Source organism: Hyalella azteca, unplaced genomic scaffold (assembly GCF_000764305.2).
Source record: "Hyalella azteca isolate HAZT.00-mixed unplaced genomic scaffold, Hazt_2.0.2 contig5927, whole genome shotgun sequence".
Taxonomy (NCBI): domain Eukaryota; kingdom Metazoa; phylum Arthropoda; class Malacostraca; order Amphipoda; family Hyalellidae; genus Hyalella; species Hyalella azteca.
Genome location: NW_025936103.1, coordinates 365,598 through 391,682, shown reverse-complemented (window position 1 = coordinate 391,682; position 26,085 = coordinate 365,598). Strand labels below are relative to the sequence as shown.

At 40.2% G+C, this 26,085-nt stretch overlaps 2 protein-coding genes across 2 annotated transcripts; one reads left to right on the top strand and one right to left on the bottom strand.

Annotated features, from left to right (window-relative positions):
• Window positions 1–1,837: 1,837 nt before the first annotated feature.
• LOC108669860 (ribosome-releasing factor 2, mitochondrial-like) lies at window positions 1,838–13,895 on the bottom strand. Its single transcript, XM_047880692.1, is given in 17 exon segments — window positions 1,838–2,474; window positions 3,005–3,151; window positions 5,705–5,927; window positions 6,038–6,101; window positions 6,360–6,549; window positions 6,674–6,678; window positions 7,914–8,193; window positions 8,533–8,664; window positions 9,152–9,246; window positions 9,914–10,017; window positions 10,019–10,187; window positions 10,594–10,681; window positions 11,055–11,212; window positions 11,568–11,720; window positions 12,207–12,320; window positions 12,560–12,714; window positions 13,475–13,895. Coding segments are annotated over 17 exon segments (2,310 nt in total). The 5' UTR covers window positions 13,543–13,895; the 3' UTR covers window positions 1,838–2,309.
• Window positions 13,896–21,867: 7,972 nt separating this feature from the next.
• LOC108669869 (transmembrane protease serine 6-like) lies at window positions 21,868–23,589 on the top strand. The gene has a single exon (XM_018157301.2). The coding sequence runs from the start codon at window positions 21,962–21,964 to the stop codon at window positions 22,757–22,759; it is 798 nt and encodes a 265-aa protein (XP_018012790.1). The 5' UTR covers window positions 21,868–21,961; the 3' UTR covers window positions 22,760–23,589.
• Window positions 23,590–26,085: the final 2,496 nt, after the last annotated feature.

Genomic DNA, 26,085 nt, shown 5'->3' with positions numbered 1-26,085 from the left:
AGAGTTCATAGGGTATGTAGGTGCTAGCTTGCACGATCGCGTTTATAATGTAATTCCTGAGTAATGTAACTATAAATGTGGAATGTCTTACGCATGAAATGTCTTAAATGTGTAACTTCTTACGCATGAAATGTCTTGCGTCGTCTAAATGGTCGAGAAAACTACCCTTGTGGCCATTACCTACGTATAGGCTGAACAAAACGCTTAACTGAATAAGCTGTGTACTAACTTGGTGGGAAGACGTTAATGGATAAAAAAAACCGTCTACACAGATCGGCTTTTGTAGTTTCTAGCAAAAATAGAGAATATCAATTAAACTAGTTATTAAGATGTGTAACTAGAGGCGAGAAAAAAGTTTGACGTTTAAATGACCAATAAAAAGATCGAAGTATGATTGATAAATTCGTTGTTCTGAGAATTGAATATCGAAACAATGAATAAAGTGTGAAAATTAATATATGTCCGCAGTTACATTCAGCCGCTCATGTGGGTTGAATGTTGAAGTAGGCTTAGCTTCTCGTAACATGCCCTATCACCGCCATTGTTCTACATGAATTATTAATACATCGAAGCAGCAATAATTCAAGTGTGTTAGTTACTCTTATGAGTCTTATCCTGGTATAAATATTGAAAACGCGAAACGAACAATAAATAGTCAGATATATAATTGATTAGAATGTAACACGAAAGTTACTAAGCTAGCCGTGTAACCGCGCCGGTCTAAAAAAACAGCGTTGGAACACATCCATGCGACAACATTTCTTCTCGCTTCGAGTCACCGACATGTGTAACAGCCTCCCTGATAGCATCGTTGAAGCTCCGAGTATGAACATTTTCAAAAACAGACTAGACGAAGCTATGCAGGAGCATATGTTCAGTCTTAAAATGCCTAGCAAATTACGGACCAGGTAATAAGAATAGACGAAGCTATGCAGGAGCATATGTTCAGTCTTAAAATGCCTAGCAAATTACGGACCAGGCAATAAGTCCAGCAGCTATCTCAATCTAAAAAAAAAAATCTAAATATTTTGAGCAATTTCACTATTAGTTAGTGATGAAGTTTGTGCAGCCCCGGCGTGGGTATCACCTTTCTATATCCAAACATTCACTAGCAATCAAGAATCGTGACAAATAACTAGCAATTAGTGATCAGTGGGTTAAGCATCAGTTTAATGTGGTTAATTTAGGTAACCTTGTAGCTAACGTAACAACCCTCGTAATTCAACGATTAGCAAGAAATGGAAATTCGTACATGGTTGGTAATTCAATGCTCGCATATTACCTTCGATGGCTGGAAGGTAACTTAATGGGTTATGTAGGTAAATGTTTGGTTAGCCGTGTAAACAAACAAGTCTAAAGAAATCCGCAATCTTTAAAGATTTATATTCAATAAATATTTCATATCGAAAGCCTTAAAGCTGAGAACGAAGCCAAATCTTCAACAAAAGCATGGGATGTCTTTATCAAGTCTCTGATGTGTTTTTATTCAGGTCTCTGATGTGTCGCAGCTTTAATAAGACCGAGCGCTGCGCCATTCAATAGCTACCTTAATACCGCGAATATTTCTCAATAAAATTTATGAATATAGCTAATATTTCTGAATAATGTTTCTGAATACAGCAAAAATATTTCTTTTCCGAATGAAGACGCTAAAAGGATCCAAGGAGAAGAAAAAACTTGAAATATCAGGCGATCTTTTATTTATAATTTAAATTCTCTAATAACAGTCGAGATCCGCAATAATGGTGGTGTGGTGGTCGATAATAGTAGATAGGTAGTAAACTGTATAAAGGCAAAGGTCCCAGGGAGAATAAAAAACTTGAAATAGCAGGCGATCTTTTAATTAGAAGTTCACTTCTCTAATAACAGTCGATATCCGCTGGTGGTGGAGATTGTGGAGTGATATGCTTGTGGTGGTGGTGGAGTGTTATGGTGGTCGTGGTGATAATGTCATTAGACACTACCACTGCAGACATACATATATAGTAAACTATAGACATGGTACGTGGGGCCGACGTGGTACGTAGAACCGACATGGTACGTGGGGCCGACATGGTATGTGGTGCCAATATGGTACGTAGAACCAACATGACACGTAGAACCATCATGGTACGTAGAACCGACATGGTACGTGGTGCCGACATGGTACGTAGAACCAACATGGTACGTGGTGCCGACATGGTACGTAGAACCGACATGGTACGTGATACAGACATGGCAGGTAGAGCTGACATGGCAGGTAGAGCTGACATGGTACGTGATAACGACATGGCAGGTAGAGCTGACATGGTACGTGGAGCTGACATGGTCTAGGAGACGCCGTGAGTGCGGCTGACGGCGAGACGCTGACGCTGGTCTGACATGACGTCGTAACGCAGCAGCGACATCGAGAACGACGCGCGACCTGACGTCAGCCTACGCAGCGCTGACGCGTAGCCCAGCAGCTCTGCCAGCGGGACGTGTGCCTCCACATGCTGGGGACCACACGGCATGACAGGGACCACACGGCATGACAGGGACCACACGGTATGCCAAGGACCGCANTATTGGAAGGACCACACGGCATGTCACATCATCGCAAATAGTATGTGATGAATATTTGGTGATAATCACCCCCAACTGACATAATGAGGGCATAATCACCCCCAGCTGACATAATGAGGGCAAAATCACCCCGGTTGACATGATGAGGGTGATAATAATGGCCTAATCACCCCTGCCTAATAATGGACTAATAATATAATAATAATAATAATGAGGGCCTAATCACCCATGCTGACATGATGAGGGCATAATCACCCCCAGCTGACATAATGAGGGCGAAATCACCCCTGCTGACATGATGAGGGCATAATCACCCCCAACTGACATAATGAGGGCATAATCACCCCTGCTGACATAATGAGGGCATAATCACCCCTGCTGACATATTCAGAACTTAATCACCACCACTATCTGAAATGATGAGGGCATAATCACCCCGATAGGACGAGTGTCAGCTCACCTTGGTGTCGTTCCTGACAAGGACGTGTCTGACGTCAGCTGAACGTTTCTTGAGGTCAGCGATGAGGAGGTCAGCGTGGTCAGCGTCAGCCGCAACCGTCAGCAGCATGATAGGCTCTGCCAGCCGGCAGTCAGCTTCGGCAAGCAGCTGCAAAAGTGACGACATTACGTTGCTGACACGCGAGCTGACAAAGTCACTAAGTCCGATAAGTCCAATAAGCCAAAGTCCAATAAGCCATAAGTCCAATAAGCCACAAGTCCATTAAGTCCAATAAGCCACAAGTCCGTTAAGTCCAATAAGCCAAAGTCCAATAAGTCCAATAAGCCATAAGTCATAAGTCTGATAAGTCCAATAAGCCATAAGTCCGTTAAGTCCAATAAGCCAAAGTCCGATAAGTCCAATAAGCCATAAGTCCGTTAAGTCCAATAAGCCCAATAAGTCATAAGTCCGATAAGTCCAACAAGCCATAAGTCCGATAAGTCCAATAAGCCATAAGTCCGATAAGTCCAATAAGCAATAAGTCCGGTAAGTAGTAGTAGTAGTAGATTTTTCCCATAAGACCTTAGGCAACATAGGTACCATTCTACCTACCATAAGACCCCTCAGGTAACAAGAACCTATTTTTTGCTTTAAGAACCCAGAGTTCGTTCAGACCTTAGGGGCACACACCCAAGGTCGTGCTGGAAGCACCCACTACCTACGGCAACCAAATGCCGCCCACCAAAGTCACCGAAAAAAGTACAGAGATTACCAAGGTTCCAGCCCAGAGCTAACTCCTCTTATCTTGGTGCCGCCATCACTGTGCTTACAGTGGTGCTAACCACTGCGTTACAGTGGCCTCTAGCGCTTCAGAAAATCCTAATCCATTTCGCGCCGAAGGTTCCATTCTGATTTACGCTGCGCCGTCGTTCTCGAGAGTTTCTGATTTGCAGTCTGGTCCACTCAGCGGTGGTGGTCGTTTCTTGCTTCCAGTGCGGATGTCCGCACTGGAATCACTGGAACCGTTCCCACATCGCTCGGTGCAGCGGTCAAGGCTTGCCGTCGCGAGGATTGGGATACGAGTCGTATGATGAGTGTGTGAGTGACATCACCTTGGGGCACACGAGGCAGGCCTAGAGTTCCCAAAGTTGATCACATTGAGTTCGATATCGATTGAGGTTGTCTTTTCCGAAGTTAAATCGAAAGACCTCGTAAAGATTTTGTCCGGGTTTGGTACTAGTAGGTTGTAGAGGGGTATTTGGGAAGCAGTTTCTCCGGTCGACGCTGTAGTTGATGGCACTCTGCAATCGCGTGCAGAACAGTTAGGGGGACTAGACAGTCGTTGCAGTAAGGAACGTATGGGGTCTTGGGACTAGCTAAGGACTCCCAGGAGCTCAGCGGTGCAGGTTGACGAATTAGGGTTGAGTCTTCTTGAAATTAATGCAGCACCGGACACGACGCACAGCCCACTGCACCGTCCGATTTGTAGCCATCTGTGTAGATGTGCGTCGATCCCACATGCTACCTGGTTACTTGGATTAGGATTTTGTTTTTCAGCGCTGTCGGATGTGTTGTGGGTTTTTCTGGGTAGTTTTTATCTGAACGGAAAAAATCTACGAACATTCACCACGTGTCCATCTCCTTGAGGTTCACAGGTCTCACTCGTATCTCTGGTATCTGTGGTGCTGCCAGAAGTGTTCCATGGTTTTCAGAGGACGGGACCTTGTCTGAGAGTAAATTTACTCGGTAGTCGGCCATAACGCTACGCAATTTTGGGGACTGCGGGAGTTATTTGAGGAGCGTTATTAATTAGAGCATGAGATACGCACTGTGTAGTTAGTAGAGTGGTGGCGGTTCAGCGCTCTCTGTATAGAAGCTGATGACGGGCGATGTTCTAAAGACTCCGGTGCATTTCCTTGCAGTTGTGTTACGGATAGAGTCCACTAGTGATAGCGTTGTAGTCATGCTCTTTCATATGACATTTTGCTGGCGATGCTGCCACTGCGCTGGAAGCGACGCTAGGCTCGTTTCCTTTCCAGGTTTGCGCGAGTGCAGCAATCGTACCACTATGGGGCACGGTGGCGGAAAATTTCGTCTTGGGAGTAAGAATCGCTGTATTCGCAGCCATTCAGATGGTATCTGCGAATTAGCTTGTCATTTCGTTCATAGACAAGTCCAGTTTTGATTCTGGCATGTGTGTCTCATTCTGAACGTCTTTCACTCGGCGCTTTTTATGATTTATTAAGATATATCTGGGTTCAGTGGGTAAGGTCTGGTGTATCGCAAAAACTTTCAGTATAAGGAAGTGGTCGCTGCCATATGTGTCGTCCATTGAGTGTCATTGTCCAAAAGCCAGCCCACTAAGGCCAATAAGCCAACCAACTAAGTCCAATAAGCCAACCAACTAAGTCCAATAAGCCAGTCCACTAAGTCTAATAAGCCGGCCTATTAAGGCCAATAAGCCAGCCCACCGAATCCAATAAGACAGCCCACTAAGGCCAATAAGCCAGCCAACCAAGTCCAATAAGCCAGTCCACTAAGTCTAATAAGCCGGCCTACTAAGTCCAATAAACCAGCCCAATAAGCCAGCCCACTAAGTCTAATAAGCTAGCCCAATAAGACCAAAAACTCAAACCCACTAAGTCTAATAGGCACTAAATCCCCTGAGGTAGCCCACTAAGTCTTCTGAGGCAGCCCACCAAGTCCCCTAAGCCAGTCCACCTGCTTGAGGCATTGGGCGGCCGTGGAGGCGAGGACGGCGGAGGCGGTGGAGCGGCTGGCGGTGCAGTGCAGGAGGTGGACGGCGGCGCCGTGGACGGGGTAGCCGAGGACGGGCCCGTAGCTCAGGGCGCCGTCCACGCCCCTCCTGAGGGCGGCGAGCTGAGGGCGCTTCAGGCTGTCCAGGTTCTGAGGGAAGCCCAAGACGAGGTTGGCAAAGCTAGCACTACGCAAATGGGATAAATTTACAGTTTTATTCATATATATATTAATTCATACATACGGTATATTTATATTTGGTGTAGTTCGGCAGAAGCTTCTCTTTTATGCAAGTGCCGCGGGTGATCGTCGGGTGCCGGGTCCACGCTCAGGGTGAGGCTCACCAGCTGCTTCACCCCACCTGGGGCAGGGGGAGGACAGGGTGAGGCTCGCCCTGTCACGCAGGTAGGGGTGATAATCACCTAAGTAGGGGGTGATAATCACCTTAGTAGGGGGTGATAATCACCTAAGTAGGGGGTGATAATCACCTTAGTAGGTGGTGATAATCACCTAAGTAGGGGGTGATAATCACCTAAGTAGGGGGTGATAATCACCTAAGTAGGGGGTGATAATCACCTAAGTAGGGGGTGATAATCACGCAGGTAGGGGTGATAATCACCAATTGTTTTGTCGACGGTGATGGTCCTGGAGGCGGAGGCCTGCGGGTGTTCTCTGTAGGCGACCTGGAGGCGGCCCACCTCCACCTCCACCTGGTGCCGCGTCCTCAACCCCTCCACCACCACCTCCAGGTGCAGCTCACCCATCCCTGTAACCGGTGGACATGGTGGATGNCATATAATAAACATAACCTGTACATATACAATAATTATACAGTTATACATGGCCTGTACATATTCAATAATATTATTAGAAGATCAAACGTATCATATAATGAAGATAACCTGTACATATTCAATAATTATACCGTTATACCTTACCTGGATATTTACAATAATTAAACCGTTATACATTCAACAGTCCAATAAAATCAACTGTTCAATATACATAGTAAAAGAAATATAACTTTTACACAGCAAGTTATGAAAAAAGATATACTGGAATAATATCATTAATCAGGGAATATAGATGCAGAGCACCGAGGATGTGGAGACTCACCAATAGCACAGAAGAATAGAATAGAAAGAATTCTATTCTATTCTGAATAAAATAGAAAGAATAATCACCAATAGCACAGAAGAATAGAATAGAAAGAATTCTATTCTATTCTGAATAAAATAGAAAGAATAATCACCAATAGCACAGAAGAATAGAATAGAAAGAATTCTATTCTATTCTGAATAAAATAGAAAGAATAATCACCAATAGCACAGAAGAATAGAATAGAAAGAATTCTATTCTATTCTGAATAAAATAGAAAGAATAATCACCAATAGCACAGAAGAATAGAATAGAAAGAATTCTATTCTATTCTGAATAAAATAGAAAGAATAATCACCAATAGCACAGAAGAATAGAATAGAAAGAATTCTATTCTATTCTGAATAAAATAGAAAGAATAATCACCAATAGCACAGAAGAATAGAATAGAAAGAATTCTATTCTATTCTGAATAAAATAGAAAGAATAATCACCAATAGCACAGAAGAATAGAATAGAAAGAATTCTATTCTATTCTGAATAAAATAGAAAGAATAATCACCAATAGCACAGAAGAATAGAATAGAAAGAATTCTATTCTATTCTGAATAAAATAGAAAGAATAATCACCAATAGCACAGAAGAATAGAATAGAAAGAATTCTATTCTATTCTGAATAAAATAGAAAGAATAATCACCAATAGCACAGAAGAATAGAATAGAAAGAATTCTATTCTATTCTGAATAAAATAGAAAGAATAATCACCAATAGCACAGAAGAATAGAATAGAAAGAATTCTATTCTATTCTGAATAAAATAGAAAGAATAATCACCAATAGCACAGAAGAATAGAATAGAAAGAATTCTATTCTATTCTGAATAAAATAGAAAGAATAATCACCAATAGCACAGAAGAATAGAATAGAAAGAATTCTATTCTATTCTGAATAAAATAGAANATAGAAAGAATAGAATAGAAAGAATAGAATAGAAAGAATAGAATAGAAAGAATAGAATAGAAAGAATAGAATAGAAAGAATAGAATAGAAAGAATAGAATAGAAAGAATACTAACCAATGGCACAGAAGAAAACAGGCTCTGGTACTTTCACCCCCACCAGGAGATGCTCGTTCTTCTCAACGCTGTCTTCATCATCACTGTCACCATCTTCAGCACCAGCACTAGCACTAGCACTACCAGCACTAGCACTAGCACCAGCACTAGCTCTGTCAGCACCAGCACTAGCTCTGTCAGCACTAGCACTAGCGTTGCCAGTATCAGTGTTCCTGAGTCGTAGTCTAGCAGCTCGTACGTCGTCCTTGCTGCTGACGAGGGTGTCACCGGTGCTGGTGTTCTGCGCACAAACAGATGAACTTACAGCACCAACCATCACCAACGAATACCTCACAGCACCAACCATCACCAACAAATACCTCACAGCCTTAACCATCACCAACAAATACCTCACAGCACCAACCATCACCAACAAATACCTAGATATCACCATCATCACCTTCAGCCCTGCCAGCACCATCATCACCATCAGCCCTGCCAGCACCATCATCACCTTCAGCCCTGCCAGCACCATCATCACCTTCAGCCCTGCCAGCACCACCATCACCTTCAGCCCTGCCAGCACCATCATCACCTTCAGCCCTGCCAGCACCATCATCACCTTCAACCCTGACATCACCTTCAGCCCTGCCAGGACGACGATGCTGCCAGCAGGGACGCTGTCAGTAGGCAGGAGGTCGCCTCCCAGCGCCACGTACATCCTGGCAGGCCGCTCCTGGCAACGCTGGGACACGTTGTACAGCGGCTTGTTCTGCCAACACAATAACAATTATGTTCATTATTGCTTTATTCATTTATAATATACAATACAAATAATACAGTATATTAACAACACAAATTCGGCCAGAAACACAATTTCGTATTGAAAACACAAGCACTTACACGATAATAAATGAATGAAAGAATAGCATAACATACCACAAATGAATCTTCATCAACAATGAAACCAACATTGTACAAATTTATTCGTCAGTGCAAGCGTTTACACGCTTACAAATTTTTTGACTAAATTTTACCAATGGCTTGAGAAAATTTCAAAGCTAAGCAACAGTGCATTGAAAACTGCACAGTTGTAACTGAAACAACATTGGCAGTGTTGATGTCACTAACACTAAAAGCCTGCAGTAATACAAACATTACCCTCACTGAGCAAGTAACTACAGCATTACCCTCACTGAGCAAGTAACTACAGCATTACCCTCACTGAGCAAGTAACTAAAGCATTACCCAGTTATTACCTTGTCAATGGCGCCGCTGTAGACTCGCACGAAGGTAAGCAGGCCGCCCCTCTGAGGGTCGTACGTCACCTTGAACGCCAGGGCACACAGCGACCCTGGTGACAATACCATCTTAATACCTTCAAAGGCCATCTTAATACCATTATATAATACCATCATTATATGGTATTAATGCTATCTTAATACCATATTAATACCATCTTAATACCATATTAATGCCTTCTTAATACCACATCAACATCTCACCATTAATTATACCGTGACAGTGACAACTTATTCTGACACTGCCGCTACCAGGGAGGGATCTATCAACATTTGCTATAACTTCTGACGCATGCTATAAAACATGAAGCATCATTAACAACCCTTTTTACATTGAACAAATTACACAGATAAGTGTATTGATGAGCTATATTACACACAAGAATATATCAACATGACTAATAAATGTTACAGCAACAATGTTGACATTACCACTGTAGAGCTGGGCTGTGGGTATAAACAAATGATGTAATATACAAATGATGATGTAGATACAAATGAAAAACGCGGGTACCTAATGATGATGCGGGAAATACAAATGATGTTCTAGTGGTCCACCTGCTGCAATGATATATTTACGTTGAAATTACCCAGAATTTAATATTCTGGATAATTAATTATTCAGAATTTAATATTGTGTTCTGGTAATTAATAATTACCAGAACACACTAGAATAAATAACATGACTAATAAATCTGGCAGCAATAATGTTGAAATTACCCTTGTAGAGCTGGGCAGCGGCTGGGAGTCTGTCATGGGGCGCTGGGAGGTAGCGCAACATGGCGTCCATGAGAGGTTGTACAGCCGTGTTGCGGTAGATCGTGTGGCACAGTCTCCATGCTCTCACTCTGCAAGATGTGCTCTGCTACAGAGTTGTCCAGGTCGCCCAGAGCGTCAATGAGCGCCGTCCTCGCCTCAGAGTAGACAGAGTAAAGCTCTGGGTCAGAGGCTTCGCTCACACTCTGAGCACTCACAGAGTAAGACGCTCCTCTGTCTGCTCTGCAACATGTTGCATTGTAGTTAAAACTCGGTATTGTATTTTACATAATAATTTTAGTTTATAATAATGAAAACTTTCTATTAGGTTTATAACAATATCAATGATAACTTTGAATGATATTTTTAACAATAATGATAACAACAAAGCATTTTTATAAAGATGGCAAGTCTGTGATTAATGAATGATAATATTTGTGTTATATGACACAATTGTTTCAGTTATAATGTTTCAGTTTAACCTGTTATGACAGCTCTTACAAATAATTATGCTTTTAGATGTAACCATCATTATTGATTAAAAAAGTGACGTAACAATGATAAAAAATTGATAATTTATTTTATAATTATAGAAGTATTAGATATATGAGAAACTGAGCCAGAATAATGACTGGTAAGCTGACCTTTGCTATTGCCGTGGTCCCAGCACAGCTTACGTCCTGAGATCAGGTCTACTACGCCATGGAAGCTTTTGCCCGTGCCTAAGGGGACCTGTCAAATTTAAATTAATCATAAACTATCTATTTTAATATAAACTATTATCTATTTTTTAGAAACTATTAATAATATTCAATTGCCTGCATAAATTCTTACGAGTTCAGAATCTACTGTAAAACATGAAGCAGTTTCAATGAAAATTGTTGAGAAATTTGGTTCATTTGCAAAGAAAATAAGTGGTCAACTGAAATGTCAAAATAAAGAGTTCAGGGTTGACTGAAAAATTTCTGCTATTGCTTCAGAGAAGAAATTTGCTTTTAAAAGCAATTTTTTTAAATTTCTCAACAAAATTTTTTAGTAAAGCAAATTGTAGAACAACTTGTATGGTTTATCTTGCCAGTTGCTCTCACAAACAACTAGCATTAACCTGCAGTAGGAGGGGCCGGGCCTGGAGCTTGCCCCTGATTTGCTGGAGGCAGAGCTCATAAGAGGCCATGGCTTTGTCCATCTTGTTGAGGTACACAAGACGTGGCACCCCATAGCGGTCAGCCTGTTGCCACACGGTGACAGTCTGCGCCTCCACACCTGGGGTACATAAAGCGGTCAGCCTGTTGCCATACTATGACAGTCTGTGCCTCCACACCTGAGGTATAGATGGGTCTGGGGTGTTCTGCGGTCTGTGTCTCCACAGATAAGAACTGACCAGCAGAAGATCAGGCAAAAAGATAAAAACGGACCATCAAAAAATCAACAAGAAGATAAGAACTGACCAGCAGAAGATCAAGCATAAAAATAAGAACTGACCAGCAGAAGATCAAGCAAGAAGATAAGAAGTGACCACCAAACAATCAACAAGTTCTAAGATAAAAACTGCCCAGCAGAAGATCAATCATAAAGAAAAGAACTAACCAGCAGAAGATCAAGCATGAAGATAACTAACCAGCAGAAGCATCCAGCACAGCAACAGCCCCATCTGCCACCCTGATTGCTCGCTCCACCTCAATAGTGAAGTCAACATGGCCTGGAGTATCAACCAGGCTGATTGTGTGGTCACGCCATGGGAACGTTACAGCAGCGGTTTGTATGGTGATACCTGTGAGAAGAATAAATTGTGATGTAGAGGATATGGATTGAAACAGCAAACACTGTTTAAGTGTAGTGCACATCATGACTGAGAACATATATAATTTATAGAAGTTACATGGAAATAGCAAGGTTGTTATGATGAAGAAAGAAATTGGCAAACAATGTCAACATGATTGTGAAGTCTCTAATACAATAGAAGATAACCGGTACCTGTTTAAGCTGAACTACCTTATTCTATGGTTTTCAAACCATAGGTTTGGCATTAAAATCCCGAAAAACCCTTATTCTATGGGTTTGGCTTTAAAATCCCAAATAACCCTTATTTTACGGTTTTCAAATAAATCATGTAGCTGTGTAGCAAGCTTGACTGTAGAACTTTCTCACACTGAACTCAAGTTGTGATACTAATTTATATTATAAATTTGAACAAAGAATTCAATTGCAGAGCAAATAAGAGAGATAACTCATGAAGTGAAATGATGAGATTAGTCACCTCTCTCCCTCTCCAGATCTAAAAAGTCCATAGTGGTGTCACCGTGATGCACCTCTCCCAGTGTTGTCTGAAAACCACTGTAGTAAAGCATGCGCTCTGTGGTTGTTGTTTTACCTGAAAAAAAAAAACAGTCTGTGAGTATGGAAATGAATGGAAATTAATAAAACAGTAATTTGAACTAGCACTATATGTAAAAAAACGTGCTACATGCACTATAGATATTTACAGACTTGAAAAGAAAAGGCTATAAGCACTGCAAGAAAAATTTCATTTCAATTGCAGCATTATAAATTGCAAAAATTTCAACAAAAATTGCTGTGTATATATCATAACTGCCCACTATCAGCACAAACCAGCATCAATATGTGCCATGATTCCAACCACTCGGTAACGGCCAACATCATGGGCAGGCTTTTCATTCCTCCTGCAGCCAGTCACACTAATTGCTCTGCGTTGATGATACCAATGACCATTTTTCCCAGACCATATCACCCACTTTGGCAAGGCTCTGAAAAGAAGAATGCATAATTAACAAAAAAATAAAATATTTCAAATAAAATAACTGATAAAAATAAAATTGCATAGAATTGAATGCAATTTTTAGTTTGTTTTTAATTCAGATATAAAATGTTTTTTATTCAGGTATAAATGTATAATATTGATAGCAATCCATAGCATGAAGCATCTATTGGAATGGGTTTCATGATTCGTCATTCTTGAATATAGTACCATATTGTATTGGCGGCTAATGCAAGTATAGGGCCCTATTTCATCTCTAGGTTTCTAGCAGAAGTTCTCTGCATCCCACGCTGACCAAAATATAAGACAATATAAATTCCTACACACCTGGCAAATCTTCTTTACTATGGGCTGTGACTGGGTCCTGGCCATCCGCTATATGATTCATCTCCGAAATAATTGTTAAGTTAACAATATTACAATTGATAATGTCATCAATTTCATCATCCTGCACTTCTTTAAATGTTAACTAAAGTTCATGATCAAGCCAAGATTTCAGTAATAAGTAGGAAATAATTAATCTTGCCTTGTCCTGAATCAAAACATAAAATGGTACAGAACAAAATACAAATTATACAAAATCATATAGTGAAATATCAAATATGTACTGCTGTTAAGTGTGGATTACAGTTAGACTATGATTGAAACTAAATACACTGGTGTATACCACTAGTTCTAAGACAACATTTTATTTCATATTTCTTTACGCATTACTCTGACATTAGTCTGATGAGGTCCGTAATTCTCACCTCCTTCTTGAAGCAAATTTTATGGTCTGGCCAGTGCAGTACCGGCAGCAATTATTTATTGTCATCATTTATTCAACTATATGAATTACATTTCAGATGTAAAAAAGACTTATTAATAAACAGAAAAAGTTAATAGTCATTCTTAATTTGTTATTAACATTTATCATCAAATTGAACATCTACGTAAAAAATATCTGTGTTCGTCAATCGTCGGTTCGTGATGATGTTTCAGAAAAGGCAATTGATGTACCCTGTTTCAGATGTCGTAAATGACCTCAAACAGGCCTGTCACATCTGGGCACGGCAATTTCAGAGCTTCTTTCCAAGTTTTCTTAGTTGTCACTGGTTTCCATCCTTTCAAGTGCAGACAACCTGACAGGACTTTAGCCTCACAATGTTCACCGGCTTTATGAGAGCCCTGCGGAGTCAGCTGTTGATGTAAACAGTGACTGAACGATAATTTAAGATATTTTTCTTACCCTAAAAAATTATTTTCATCTATGAAGAAAATTTTCATAACTAACACATTACATAGTATGACAATCCAATGAATGACAATGAATACAATTTTTTGAGCGTTGGGTAATTTCTGACAATCGTAATTCAATTTTCATGATAATGTAATCAATCCTCATGATAAATTAACTTTTTTGGAAGCTAATTAAAGTAAATTTCTCCAAGAATGAAATATTGATTGCACAAAAATTTCAACTTTCAGTTCATCATGTTCATGTTAATGTAAAATGTTAGTTTATAGGGTAAAAAAACTGAGTGTGAAACGTTTTTTTTTTACTTCCGAGTCTGAGTACCAGTAAGATAAAAAGTGACACAGTAGTGACGAGCTATTATGAGAGTCGCAGGAGGCTGATCAAAAAGTGGAATGTGAAAAATTTACGCTTTCCCTTTACCACGTATTACTGATTATAACTGATATTCATTATAAAATCTTGAAGTTCTAAATTGAAAGGTTTCATGTGGAAAAACAAAAGAAACCCAAATCTGGGAACAAAACCCCCAGATAGCCAACCGGCAGCGGCAGGAATGTCCAAGATAAAAGGAAATGAACTTGAACCCTGCCCTTCATCAGTAGTGTTAGGTACCAATTAAACCCAGTTTAGGCAAGGGGCTTTATGGACTAGCTTCCAGTGCTCCTATAAGAATAAATTAGAAAGAAAGAGAAGAGACAATCAGTTGTGTCCTGAGTTCGTGGAGAGGGTTGTATTTATTTAATTTGTGCCGTTTGTCCATACTTGTGCCAGGTTTTCTTATTCGAACAACCTGATTGTTGAATCTTTTAGAGACTTAGTTTAGTTAGTTAGCTTTCTTCTTTGAGTTTGAGTCATTTTGAAGTTTGCTGGTGTTGGTGCTTTATAAGGTATTATTGCAGATTAACTACATCCAAAAAAAAGAGTGTTTTTTTTTGAATTATATGTTTTTTGGGGTGTAGATTACGAATCTGAAATCCATTTTTGAGCCTGAGTCCAGGCTGACACTCCCATGTGTCTGCAATTCTGCATGATTATGGGGTTGAGGAAACAGTTGAACACTTCATCCTGGCTCCTGATATCATGATATGTGCCCCTGTTGCCCTAAAGTATTTATAGTGCCCACATTTTTTTTAGAATCTGTTCATTTTTAATCCCCTCATGCTCATCTACTCAAGATGTAAACAATTTTTTTATGTATGATAATGCTGGTATGATGGTATCCATGATAGAGAATGATGATACTTTAGAGTCAGAGAGGGTTACCATCTATAGCAGTATAGCTTAGTAAGTTACCTAGTAGTAGTAATAGCTATAGGTTACTGGTTAGGTTACTGAATAGTGAATACTAACAAAAAAATTACTGAAAATATCTGTGCAAAAATATTAAATAACATCAACAAAAAACAAAAAGACATTAAAATAGTCACGTCTTCATTGTTTAAAACATGTTCAAAATGATACTTTGCTGGTCTACTTATAACACTCAAAAATGAACTTAAGGGAGAGGCTAAAAAATTATCTGCTTTGCCACTATGTATGTTCATACCTACATGGTTTGAGGCCTAAACAGAAAAAATTTATGTAGAAAATCATCATTCATTTAACCCAAACCAAGATTTATTAAAGATATCCCATATGCTTTTGTATCATAATAAGCTTCTGTATCAATCTCTCTTTTTGAAATAATCTCTTTTTCTTGACTCTTATCAGGAGTTTTCTATTTCACCATAATAATATTTTCTTGATCCACTGTGTCATTTTATATTTCAGGTGCAATTTTTTTTATTCAATCTAAACTTGGATGTGATGTGGTTTATGTATCATGTTGGCATCTTGCTGTTGACAAGCATGCTTTGGGGGGTAACTAATCCCTTGTTGAAGAAGTACAGCTCTGGTATAGAACATGTTCAGTCCTCTTCACGATTAACACAGGTTCGGAATCTATTTGCTATTCTATTATTAGAGATGTAGACTACAAATAATTTGCTCTAATTTTGATTAGAGGAATGTTTTATCTCTCCGTACAAATGTTTGCATTTTGAGTGGAATAATTTTCTATGTTGAAATTTTAAAAATGAAAAGTATTGAAATTTCAGTTAATATGACCTTTTGGCTTACATTTATTACTGAAAGCTCTATAAATAATTAAATTATTTTTCAGGTTTTTGCAGAAATGAGATTCCTCATCACTCGTCCAAAATATGTGTCTGCATTCCTGGTGAACCAAGTGGGCAGCTTGCTGTTCTTTATTCTACTGGGATCATCTGAATTGTCATTGGTTGTTCCAATAACCAATGGCCTTACATTTCTCATTACAACTATAATGGGACAGTTAATGGGAGAAGAAGAATTGGGATCAGGTGGTTGGTTTGGTGTATCATTGTTATTCACAGGACTTTGTTTGTGTGTGGCTGGCAAGGCTAGCTGATCTCCTTTAACCTCATCCATACACACATTCTTCCCTGCCCTGCTACTGCTCAATCCTCTTCATAAGTTAATCTCCTTATCTAAAGGTAATTGAAATGGGGCATTTATCACTTAGTTTATATTTCATAGCTATTATAGTTGATGCACTGTTTGGGAAATGCTTTGTTGACACTTTAAAATCTTCATTGCTTTAAAAATGGCACTAAATTGAAGAAATTACATTGTTGACCAAAAAGCATGAGAAAAACTATACATTTTTATTGGAATATTCTCCTGAGGGCTGATGGCACTCCTTTGGTTCATTTTATGATTAGCATTTGTCCATGAGTATTAGTATAGAAATGGTATAGGTTCATTTGTAAATTTTATTCCAAGTTTATTGAAGATGCAAGACACCAGTTTTATTGTATATTCTTGTACATCTAGGTATCCATCCCACATTAAGCATCTTGTGTGATGCTTGTATTCATCCCACATTAAGCATCTTGTATAGGTATACCGGTACAGTGTAACTGGTATGCTTTCTGTAAACATGCCCTATATAATTTAACTTGCAACATTGATCTGGTTAATTATATAGGTGGTTAACTTGCAACATTGATCTGGTGTGTCAAATTACATCTTTTTTATTTCATTTTCAACATTTTGTACTATGTCAATCTCCTTTTTGATTTCATTCTAAACATTCAGTAACTTTTATTCAGTAAATTTTAACAAACATTTTACTTTTGTCTCAAATGGAATTCCAGACCCTTGACTACTACACTGTTGGGAATTCAGATCCTTCTTAGCCTGGTACTTCCCTCACTACTTGAACAATACACCTGGAAATTTCATACCATCCTAAAATGTGTCCCAAAGGTTCAACAGGCTATATAATTAACATAAATTTTTAATTGTCTAATGGCAGGTAGGCTACTCTTGGTAAAATAATTCTTCTCAGCTAATTCTATTTTCTCTATCCAATTCCAAATGTTATATAATTGATTGTCTGATATGAATTTATAACTTTAACGCAGAATCAGAGTTTGTTGTGGGAAGACCATGGCAGACCTTACTGTCCTTTGCCTCTTGGTGGTGGCCAGCTTATTCAACGGAATCACGAATCCACTGATGAAGAAGCACAGCGTTGGCATAGAACATGTGAAGGCAGCAAGTTCTATAGGCCAGGTAAGCCTTCACTGCCAGTGTATATATACAACATATATATTGTAATGCCAATGAGTCAATAGATGATTTATCATCTACTAAATGGTACCAGCTGACAGATGTACACAAGTCAACATACGGTACATATCATCAAGTGTCATAAAAGACAATTTAAAGATTATCATCCAAGGACTTGGGTGCATGAATATAGGTATAAACATGAATCACTTATGCTGCTGTTTGGCCCGCCTGTAATAGTTTTTAAAAATTAAGCTGTGGTGTAAAAATTAATTTTGTTTATTATAGGTATTTGCTGATTTGGGCATCAAAGTTGTATTTCTTTGAGTAAGGTAATGCAGCATTGATTGTGTGTTGTAATTCTTTATAATATCAACATCTCAGTAACTAATTCTTCACTCACTTAAATAAGACAATTTACTTCTTCTCCTTAACACATCTTCTCTCTACACTTTATTCATGTTGAGCTGTGTACCCCATAAGTCTTAATTTTTTTTTTAAATTGTCACCATAGGTAGGTATATAAATGAACATTGAAGTATAGCATTGAAAATTTTTTGATGAATTTATAGAAAAGCATCAATGAAAGTTCTCATGTTAATAATCCTGAAAGCCTTTACAAGATTCCTCCTCTAATCCTATAGTTTTCCTCATGACTCCTCAAAATAATTCCTTCAACTCACACAATCCTCCCACATGACCATCCTGTGCAGGTGCTGCAAGAGATCCGATTTTTGGCCGGGCAGAGGGCCTATGTTGTGGCTTTTCTGTTTAATCAGGTGGGCCTGGGGCTATTACTGAAATTAATTTGTGCATTTAAAGCATAATTTGCATTTTTATATGTGTAAAAGGACATTTTTTCTAATTTGCACACTTAAATGAGTAAAAAGTAAATTTTTCCCAACGAGTCATGAAAATAGTGCAATTATATGTGAGGTTGAACTTGAGATATATATTTAAAGCATAATTTGCACACTTCTATAATTAAAAGGACATTTTTTCTCCGATGAGTCATGAAAATAGCACAATTATATGTACGTGAGGTTGAACCTGAGATATATATTTTGGGAGGTAGTTTTGTCAACTGATTAGCATACTTCAATTTTAATCTGTAGTTGAATTTTTGTGACAGTATTGTGAAATTGCGCAGGTTGGTGGCGTGCTGTCTACTGTTTGTCTGGGGCTGGCATCAGTGTCGCTGGTGGTGCCGGTGCTGAACTCGTTGGCTGCCTTGTCAACAGCGCTCACTGGGATGTGGTTGGAGGAGCCGTCCCTGGGGGGTCAGAAAATTATGGGTGTCCTTCTTGTGATTGCGGGCACTACTTGCTGCGTCCTTGGAGCCAGCTCGACTTGATTCATCTTCACTAGGTAAATTGGTTTAGCTAATAAGGTTTTCATATTTTTGATTCTTTGTAATTCTTGATGAATTGCATTGCCAGTTATAGGTTTACTTCAGCTTTTTAGGATGATTGCAAGTACCAAGAGAGGCAGAAATGTTCCTTATTTTGATCACTATGGCTGAGTATTTTATTATGGAACATTTTTTAAATTAATGATGTCATCCTCGCCAAACTTGTATTAAATAAAACTGAATATTTGTTGGTTATGATGAGTAGAACATTAACCATTTATTAAATTCCACTCTCAGATGGATGCGTCTACTCTACATGCAGTTTCCTACACCACCTCCTCTGTCTGCAGGTTGTTGCTCCACTACCTCCAGGTTGTTGCTCCACTACCTCCAGGTTGTTGCTCCACTACCTCTGCCTGCAGGTTGTTGCTCCACTACCTCCAGGTTGTTGCTCCACTACCTCTGCCTGCAGGTTGTTGCTCCACTACCTCTGCCTGCAAGTTGTTACTCCACTACCTCTGCCTGCAGGTTGTTGCTCCACTCCCTCTGCCTGCAAGTTGTTACTCCACTACCTCTGCCTGCCGGTTGTTGCTCCACTACCTCTGCCTGCTGGTTGTTGCTCCACTCCCGTTTTTCCTAGCTGTATGGGGAGATTGGAACATAAATTCAACACAATCGCTAGAAAAAAAAAGATCGCAAATGAGCAGCTGCATGACGACGAAAGGGCCTGAACCGTACCTTATCCCTCGTCAATATGGCATTCAGTGCCACCAGTAGTAAGGCATACAGTGCCATCTGAAGCATGTTTTTGTTGTAATTGCCGATCCTGGTAGTGGTGACTAGGGAGGGAGAGTGATAGGTCAGTTTTTCTGGGCACTTGGTGCCACTGGTAGTTCTACGACCATCACTGGCTCGCTGACCCGCCAGAACCATTTTCGTATTTCACACAACACCCTGGACAAGCCAGGTACTCATTCATCAACCAGAGTTGGATGAATGGCTGAGTTGACCATGAGCTGAGCTTCCCGGTAGAACTTGTCCTCAGTGGGACTCAAACCCGGGCGCTGGGCGCGAGAGATAGAGTCTCTCACCACAGCTCTCCATCTGTAGCATAGCACACAGTGTCTCCCGTAATATAATGCTATATTGCCTCCTGTAGAATGACACATAGTGCACATGTGGGTACTGAACTATGCCATCTATTGTTTGGTGCACAATGCTGTATGATACAGTGTTGTACAGTGTGCATCGCCTGGTGAAACTCGACAACAACGGGAAGAACAACCCGCTTTGCTACCTCAAATAACCCTCAACCACCACTGCCCACCACACCACCACCCGCCACACCACCACCCGCCACACCACCACCCGCCACACCACCACCCGCCACACCACCACCCGCCACACCACCACCCGCCACATCACCACCCACCACACCACCACCTGCCACACCACCACCCGCCTGCTTACTCAGCTTATTCTGTTATCATGTATCGCTTTATTTGTCATTTGTTTTTTTTAATGGGTATTATCCTTAAATGGATTGTTATGAGAATTGTATAAAACTTTTAGAACCTCGTAAAATTATGTCCAATGATTACTTTTTGCTTGAATATGTAAAAACGCCAGAATTGAATACTTAGTAAATGACATTTGAAGTTTTAATGTCCTTTTTTGCTCGAGTCGCAATCCTAAATGAAAAGACGCGGTGACGTGGTGAGTGGTGACAACTTGATGATGAGACGGTATAATGATGACAAAGCTGTCCAGTGGCCGTGAGGTCCCGGGAACAAGACCGGCACTGCGTGGATGTAGTTTGCAAGAACCGCGACAGATGCAGACACTGAGAAAGTTCTTTGTTACGTGTTGGATGAGGTAAGGATTGAGGCGTGGTTGACAATATAACGTGTCGGGTGAGGAAAAATTCCTTTGTTAATTAAAAAAGGAAAATTGTCGAATTAATGTCTGCCAATCAAAATTCTTGAGTCATCGCTCCGCTAAAGTAACAAAAACCTCGTTATAAAAATATTAATGGTCTATAAGCTGCAGGTATTTACAGCCCTTATTGAACTGTGGCGGAGAGAAATGGCTGGGATTGATAGATTTGAAATAAAAATTCGATATTTCCTCTTGTGGGAGTAAAATCAATTCAAAACTAAAAAATCAAGTTTCATTCAAATGTCAAAACCGAACTTGATGAAAAGGAGATCTGTGCTAAATGTGCTTGAAAGGTCCTTGATTTGCGTACAGAACTTTTAAGTCAATCTCCTGAATTCGGTGTGATGGATTTGAGATGACGTGGTTAAGAATAAAAGTTTTCACAAGTACCACGGATCACCAATTCCGTGCAACACTGGGCTTATTCGCCAGTTATATGTAAAAACAAACTTGGACTGAAAGATTTTCTCGTAAAGCTTTGGAAAGTCACCTCGTCATTGGAACTCTTGAAAACTACACATTTAAGTAAACGTAATTAAACTTAAGAAAGTGTCCTGCGTGTATTAGTTTGAAGAATCGTACAGAACCAACAGACGCTTCTATTATTGAAGAGCCGACGTATGCTATGTGTCGACTAAAAATCCGCAGTCGTTCGGTGGTCGTAACCGTGCGAAGACGCTGGAATACCGTCGCCAATGTCTGCTGGCCATTTCAGTCAGTGAATTATCTGGTCAGTGACGTTTCGTTACACTCAAGATTCCATAAATCAGATACATAAATTGTACTTGGAGGAATTTACAAACATGTTAGTATTATTTGCTCTAGTACTAATCCTCTCCTTGTGGAGCAATGATTGTGCGGCAACTTACTGCGGCGAAACTAATATTGTTCTTCAAACTGATAAAGTGTACGAATTCACGACTAGAGTTGAACCAAGCCCCGCCCCAGGCACGACATACCCGTGCTTTTTCGAAGGCTATGCTCCAGTTGGCCAAAAGATATCCGTGCTCTGCCATTCTGCCTGGATACATTTGTTACGTAGGCACTCCTCCTCCCACTCTCGTTAGAACTACTGCAACGATAAGGACACCAACGACTGCTACTTCCACCCAAGCCATGCTCCGCCCAACTGCCCCCTCCAAAAGTAACTGTGACTGTGGATTGGAGAATCAAGGGCCAAGAGTGGCAGGTGGCGATACTGCATCGACAGCTGAATATCCTTGGATGATTGGTATCCTTAAAGATGGAATGAATAAGCCTTCTTGCGGAGGAAGCCTCATCTCCAATCAGTGGGTGCTGACAGCCGCGCACTGCATGACAGATGAAACACTCGAGAACGTAGAGGTATTGCTGGGTACAAATCAGGTTGGGCTAAACCTGCAGTTCGGCAGAAGAGTCAAGGTATCTCGGGTAATTATCCATCCCTATTATAATGAAAAATATGACAATGACATTGCCTTGTTGAAGCTGGCTGCCCGAGTGACTTATTCGACCAGAATTTCACCTGTGTGTCTACCTTACAATATGCGGAACTCGGACTACGAAGGTACTTATGGAACTGTAACGGGGTGGGGCAGTGTTGGTGAACTAGGAGATACGTCTACAGTTCTAAAGGAAGTTGATCTCCGCATCATAAGCTATGAAGAGTGTATCGTATACAACCGCGGCATGGCGGTCTATAAAGTCACAAATAATATGTTTTGCACCTTGAGACCTGGCCAGGACGCTTGTAGAGGAGACTCGGGTGGTCCGCTGACCGTCCAGTCTAAAGGACGTCACATCCAGCTGGGGATTGTATCTTGGGGGCTACCGCCTTGTGCAGATCCTTTAAACCCCGGAGTCCATACGAAAGTAACTAATTACCTCAGATGGATCGAAAATGTCACGGATGAGACCTTCTGCAAAGTGAATTAATATCTCGTGGTAAATCACTAGAGTATGATGTGAGTGAAGAAAAATATGCGGGCAAGTTTTGTTATTGCACTTACGTTCAGCTCGCACGATGTTCGTGTACAACCCTAGCAAATTGATGAGCATAGAGATATGAATGTATATAGAAATTTCTTGACCTTGTACAAGCTTGGAAAATTATTCCCCTATTGGTGGTGTGGAGAATAACGAAATTGATTTAGTTCAATATTTTGTCATTCCACTAAAAGTAAATATTATCGTATCGAATTGAGGATAGACAGCTGTTGAAAATATAGTGGCTGACGATTGTAACAACTACCAACGTGGACAAGAAGTACCTCTTACATAGAAACTTTGCAATGGTATTTGAAAATAGATGCTAGGATGAAACCTTGATTAGTGATGGCTAAATCAATTTCTACCTTATTTCAAATGCATCCTAATGAAGTACTTGAGCTACTTAGGTTAATTTAGCTGTATAATTAGAGGCAGAAGTTATATAGAAATATTGATAATTGCAGAAATATTACAAGAAATGCTGGATCTGCGTGAATGGAGATTGATAGTTGAATTCGAATGAAAGTTACGACGTTGGGCTTCATCAAAATGATCTTGTTATTGGTATATGCATTCGCATGTCCAGTGGAAATTTTCATGTTAGGTAGAAAAAAATTTTTGTGATGTAGAATTGTTGTTGTTCTCCGTTGTAGAATTGCATGGTAGCACAACCGAGTCTTTTGTCGATGCTAAGAGCGTTCATGGTCAATTTTATAGTGCTGTAACGAATGTATAAAATCGTATTGATCTGTACTTAAGTGCATGCAGGGTTGAATACTGAAGTTGAATATGAAAACGTTACTTCAGATACAGTATTCGATGATGAGAATTGTCGAATCGTCAGAAACCGTCTCGTCTGGCGCTCGATGACGGTGCATTTACTTTTGTCTAAAATTCAATTAAGAGGCCTAGCTGGAATTTAGTGTTCATATTTAAGCCTATAAAACTCTATATTTAGTTAGCATAAAGCTTTGTTGTCGGCTCTGTAGCACTGTTGAATTTTCAAGATTGCTTGTCCGTTTTCTGAATAAATGTCAATAATAATCGAATCTGGATTAAATATTTAAATTTAAGAAACCCTATTGCTGGTTTGGAAATGAATATAGCCTTCCTCTCGTTAGAAGCGCAGATTTTCAAAGTCTCATGTACTGGTCATGAACGTTTCACCTAACAAATAATAAAATGACATGCTAAGTTAAGAAGGTCCAATACAAAAATCAATACAAATATTATTATTAAAGTTTGTCGAGTCAAATGACTTCGGAATGGATTATTCCTCTCAATCTTATAATTACTACAGCCTTTATATATGTCCTTTAATCTCTAGAGCGCGATTAAACTCACCTCGTTATTTTTTCCGATCGATTTGTCTGCAAGAGCCAAACTGTTTACTGATGCTGGGGCCATACTTTCAAAACTCGCTAAGTGAACGTAAGTACTTACGCTCTATTTTCACGTCCATGATTGGTAGATTTTGCTTAAAAGGCCGTCAATGATTGGTTCATGAACATACGATCTCTTTACTTTGTTTGAAAGTATAGGCCCAGGTCTGCTAAATGGAATTAGACGCTTAATGCAGATTTTGACGCGTTGGTTATGAAATTTTTCACAAGGGTATTCGAAACGTAACGGACTTTGAATAGGCGTCTGAAAGCTATGCCCTTCGACAAGCATGTAGAATCGACTACCTCCACATAACAAGTTCCTGAATTTCACGGTAAGAATTTCTCCATTGAATTAGTGACATCCTCCCGTTCTACTTTGAAGAAGGTATAGATGACCACTTCCGCATAACAAGTTCCTGAATTTCACGGTAAGAATTTCTCCATTGAATTAGTGACATCCTCCCGTTCTACTTTGAAGAAGGTATAGAGCCCAATTCATTACTCTAACAGTATTTATTGTTGCCACATTGTTTAAAGACGCTTTCAGTAGTTATAAATGATGTCAAACCTCCAACGTTCACCCGGGATCTCTATAAGTGACCACCTGGAGGTCTTTCGGAAGATTCTTCGAAATTTAAGCGAATATTGAAACTTCTGTCCAAACCTTATACTTTGTGAGAATTTATTGATACTTAAATCTTTGTAAAGCGGCGTTGTCGATCAAAAACTAATAACAATTGAAAGTCTGGAGGAAGATTCGCCACGTCATACCAAGACACAAGATGTTTTGTGATGATGTGGATGGCGGTAAGGGTAGGAATTTGATGTCTTATCTTATCAACTCACCTTGCATGCGCAGCTTAAGCTATACGACACTTTTTACTGAAATCATGCCATTTATATCATTATTATGTAACATTAAAGTTACTCGAGGCCAGGCATGTACATTGGGGAAGAATGCCCGATGAATTTACGTTATTTTTTGTAAATCATGTGGTGCCATCTGTAGTAAGTCGTGCAGTGCCATCTGCAGTAAGGCGTGCAGTGCCATTTGCAGTAAGTCGTGCAGTGCCATCTGCAGTAAGGCGTGCAGTGCCATCTGCAGTAAGACGTGCAGTGCCACCTGCAGTAAGGCGTGCAGTGCCAGCTGCAGTAAGACGTGCAGTGCCAGCTGCAGTAAGGCGTGCAGTGCCAGCTGCAGTAAGGCGTGCAGTGCCAGCTGCAGTAAGGCGTGCAGTGCCAGCTGCAGTAAGGCGTGCAGTGCCATCTGCAGTAAGGCGTGCAGTGCCATCTGCAGTAAGGCGTGCAGTGCCACCGAAAGGGTAGCACGAAGTCTTTCCTATAATATAATACAGTGCTGCATATTTTGCGGTACAGAGTGCCAGCTGTACACTGGGCAGGGTGGCCCAGTGGGTACCAAGATTGCAGGATATAGACGCGGGTTCGATCCCAGCTCTGTGCGCCAGTTTCTGGTCAGAATCGGCGAGGAGGCCGGGCGGTTAAGCAAAGCAGAATGGTAGCAGTGAGTTGCGAGTTCGAGACCGCACAAGCTGTGAATGTTCTGCGATGTTAAGAATCGGCGACAGGCCTACGGCCTAATAAACGCTGAAAACTGCTATATTATAATATTATGTATTGTACCCAAACTTAATCCCCCACTCTACTAGGTATTAACTTCAACCATTCTAGTTTTCAAGCTCCATTAATTGCCGTTGTCATTACTGCGCATGTTAGAGGATTTTAATGTGTGAACTCGTATTTAAGTATTAAAAATTTGACGATTCAAATTTTTTTTGCGAAAAAATAATGTTTTTTGATTTGCAGGAACAGAAATTTACTCTCGCCACACCTCCACCCGCCACACCACCACCCGCCACACCACCACCC

Excerpts from the sequence above, each read along its gene's own strand:
- LOC108669869 (XM_018157301.2), top strand. The coding sequence starts at position 21,962 with ATGCTCCGCCCAACTGCCCCCTCCAAAAGTAACTGTGACTGTGGATTG.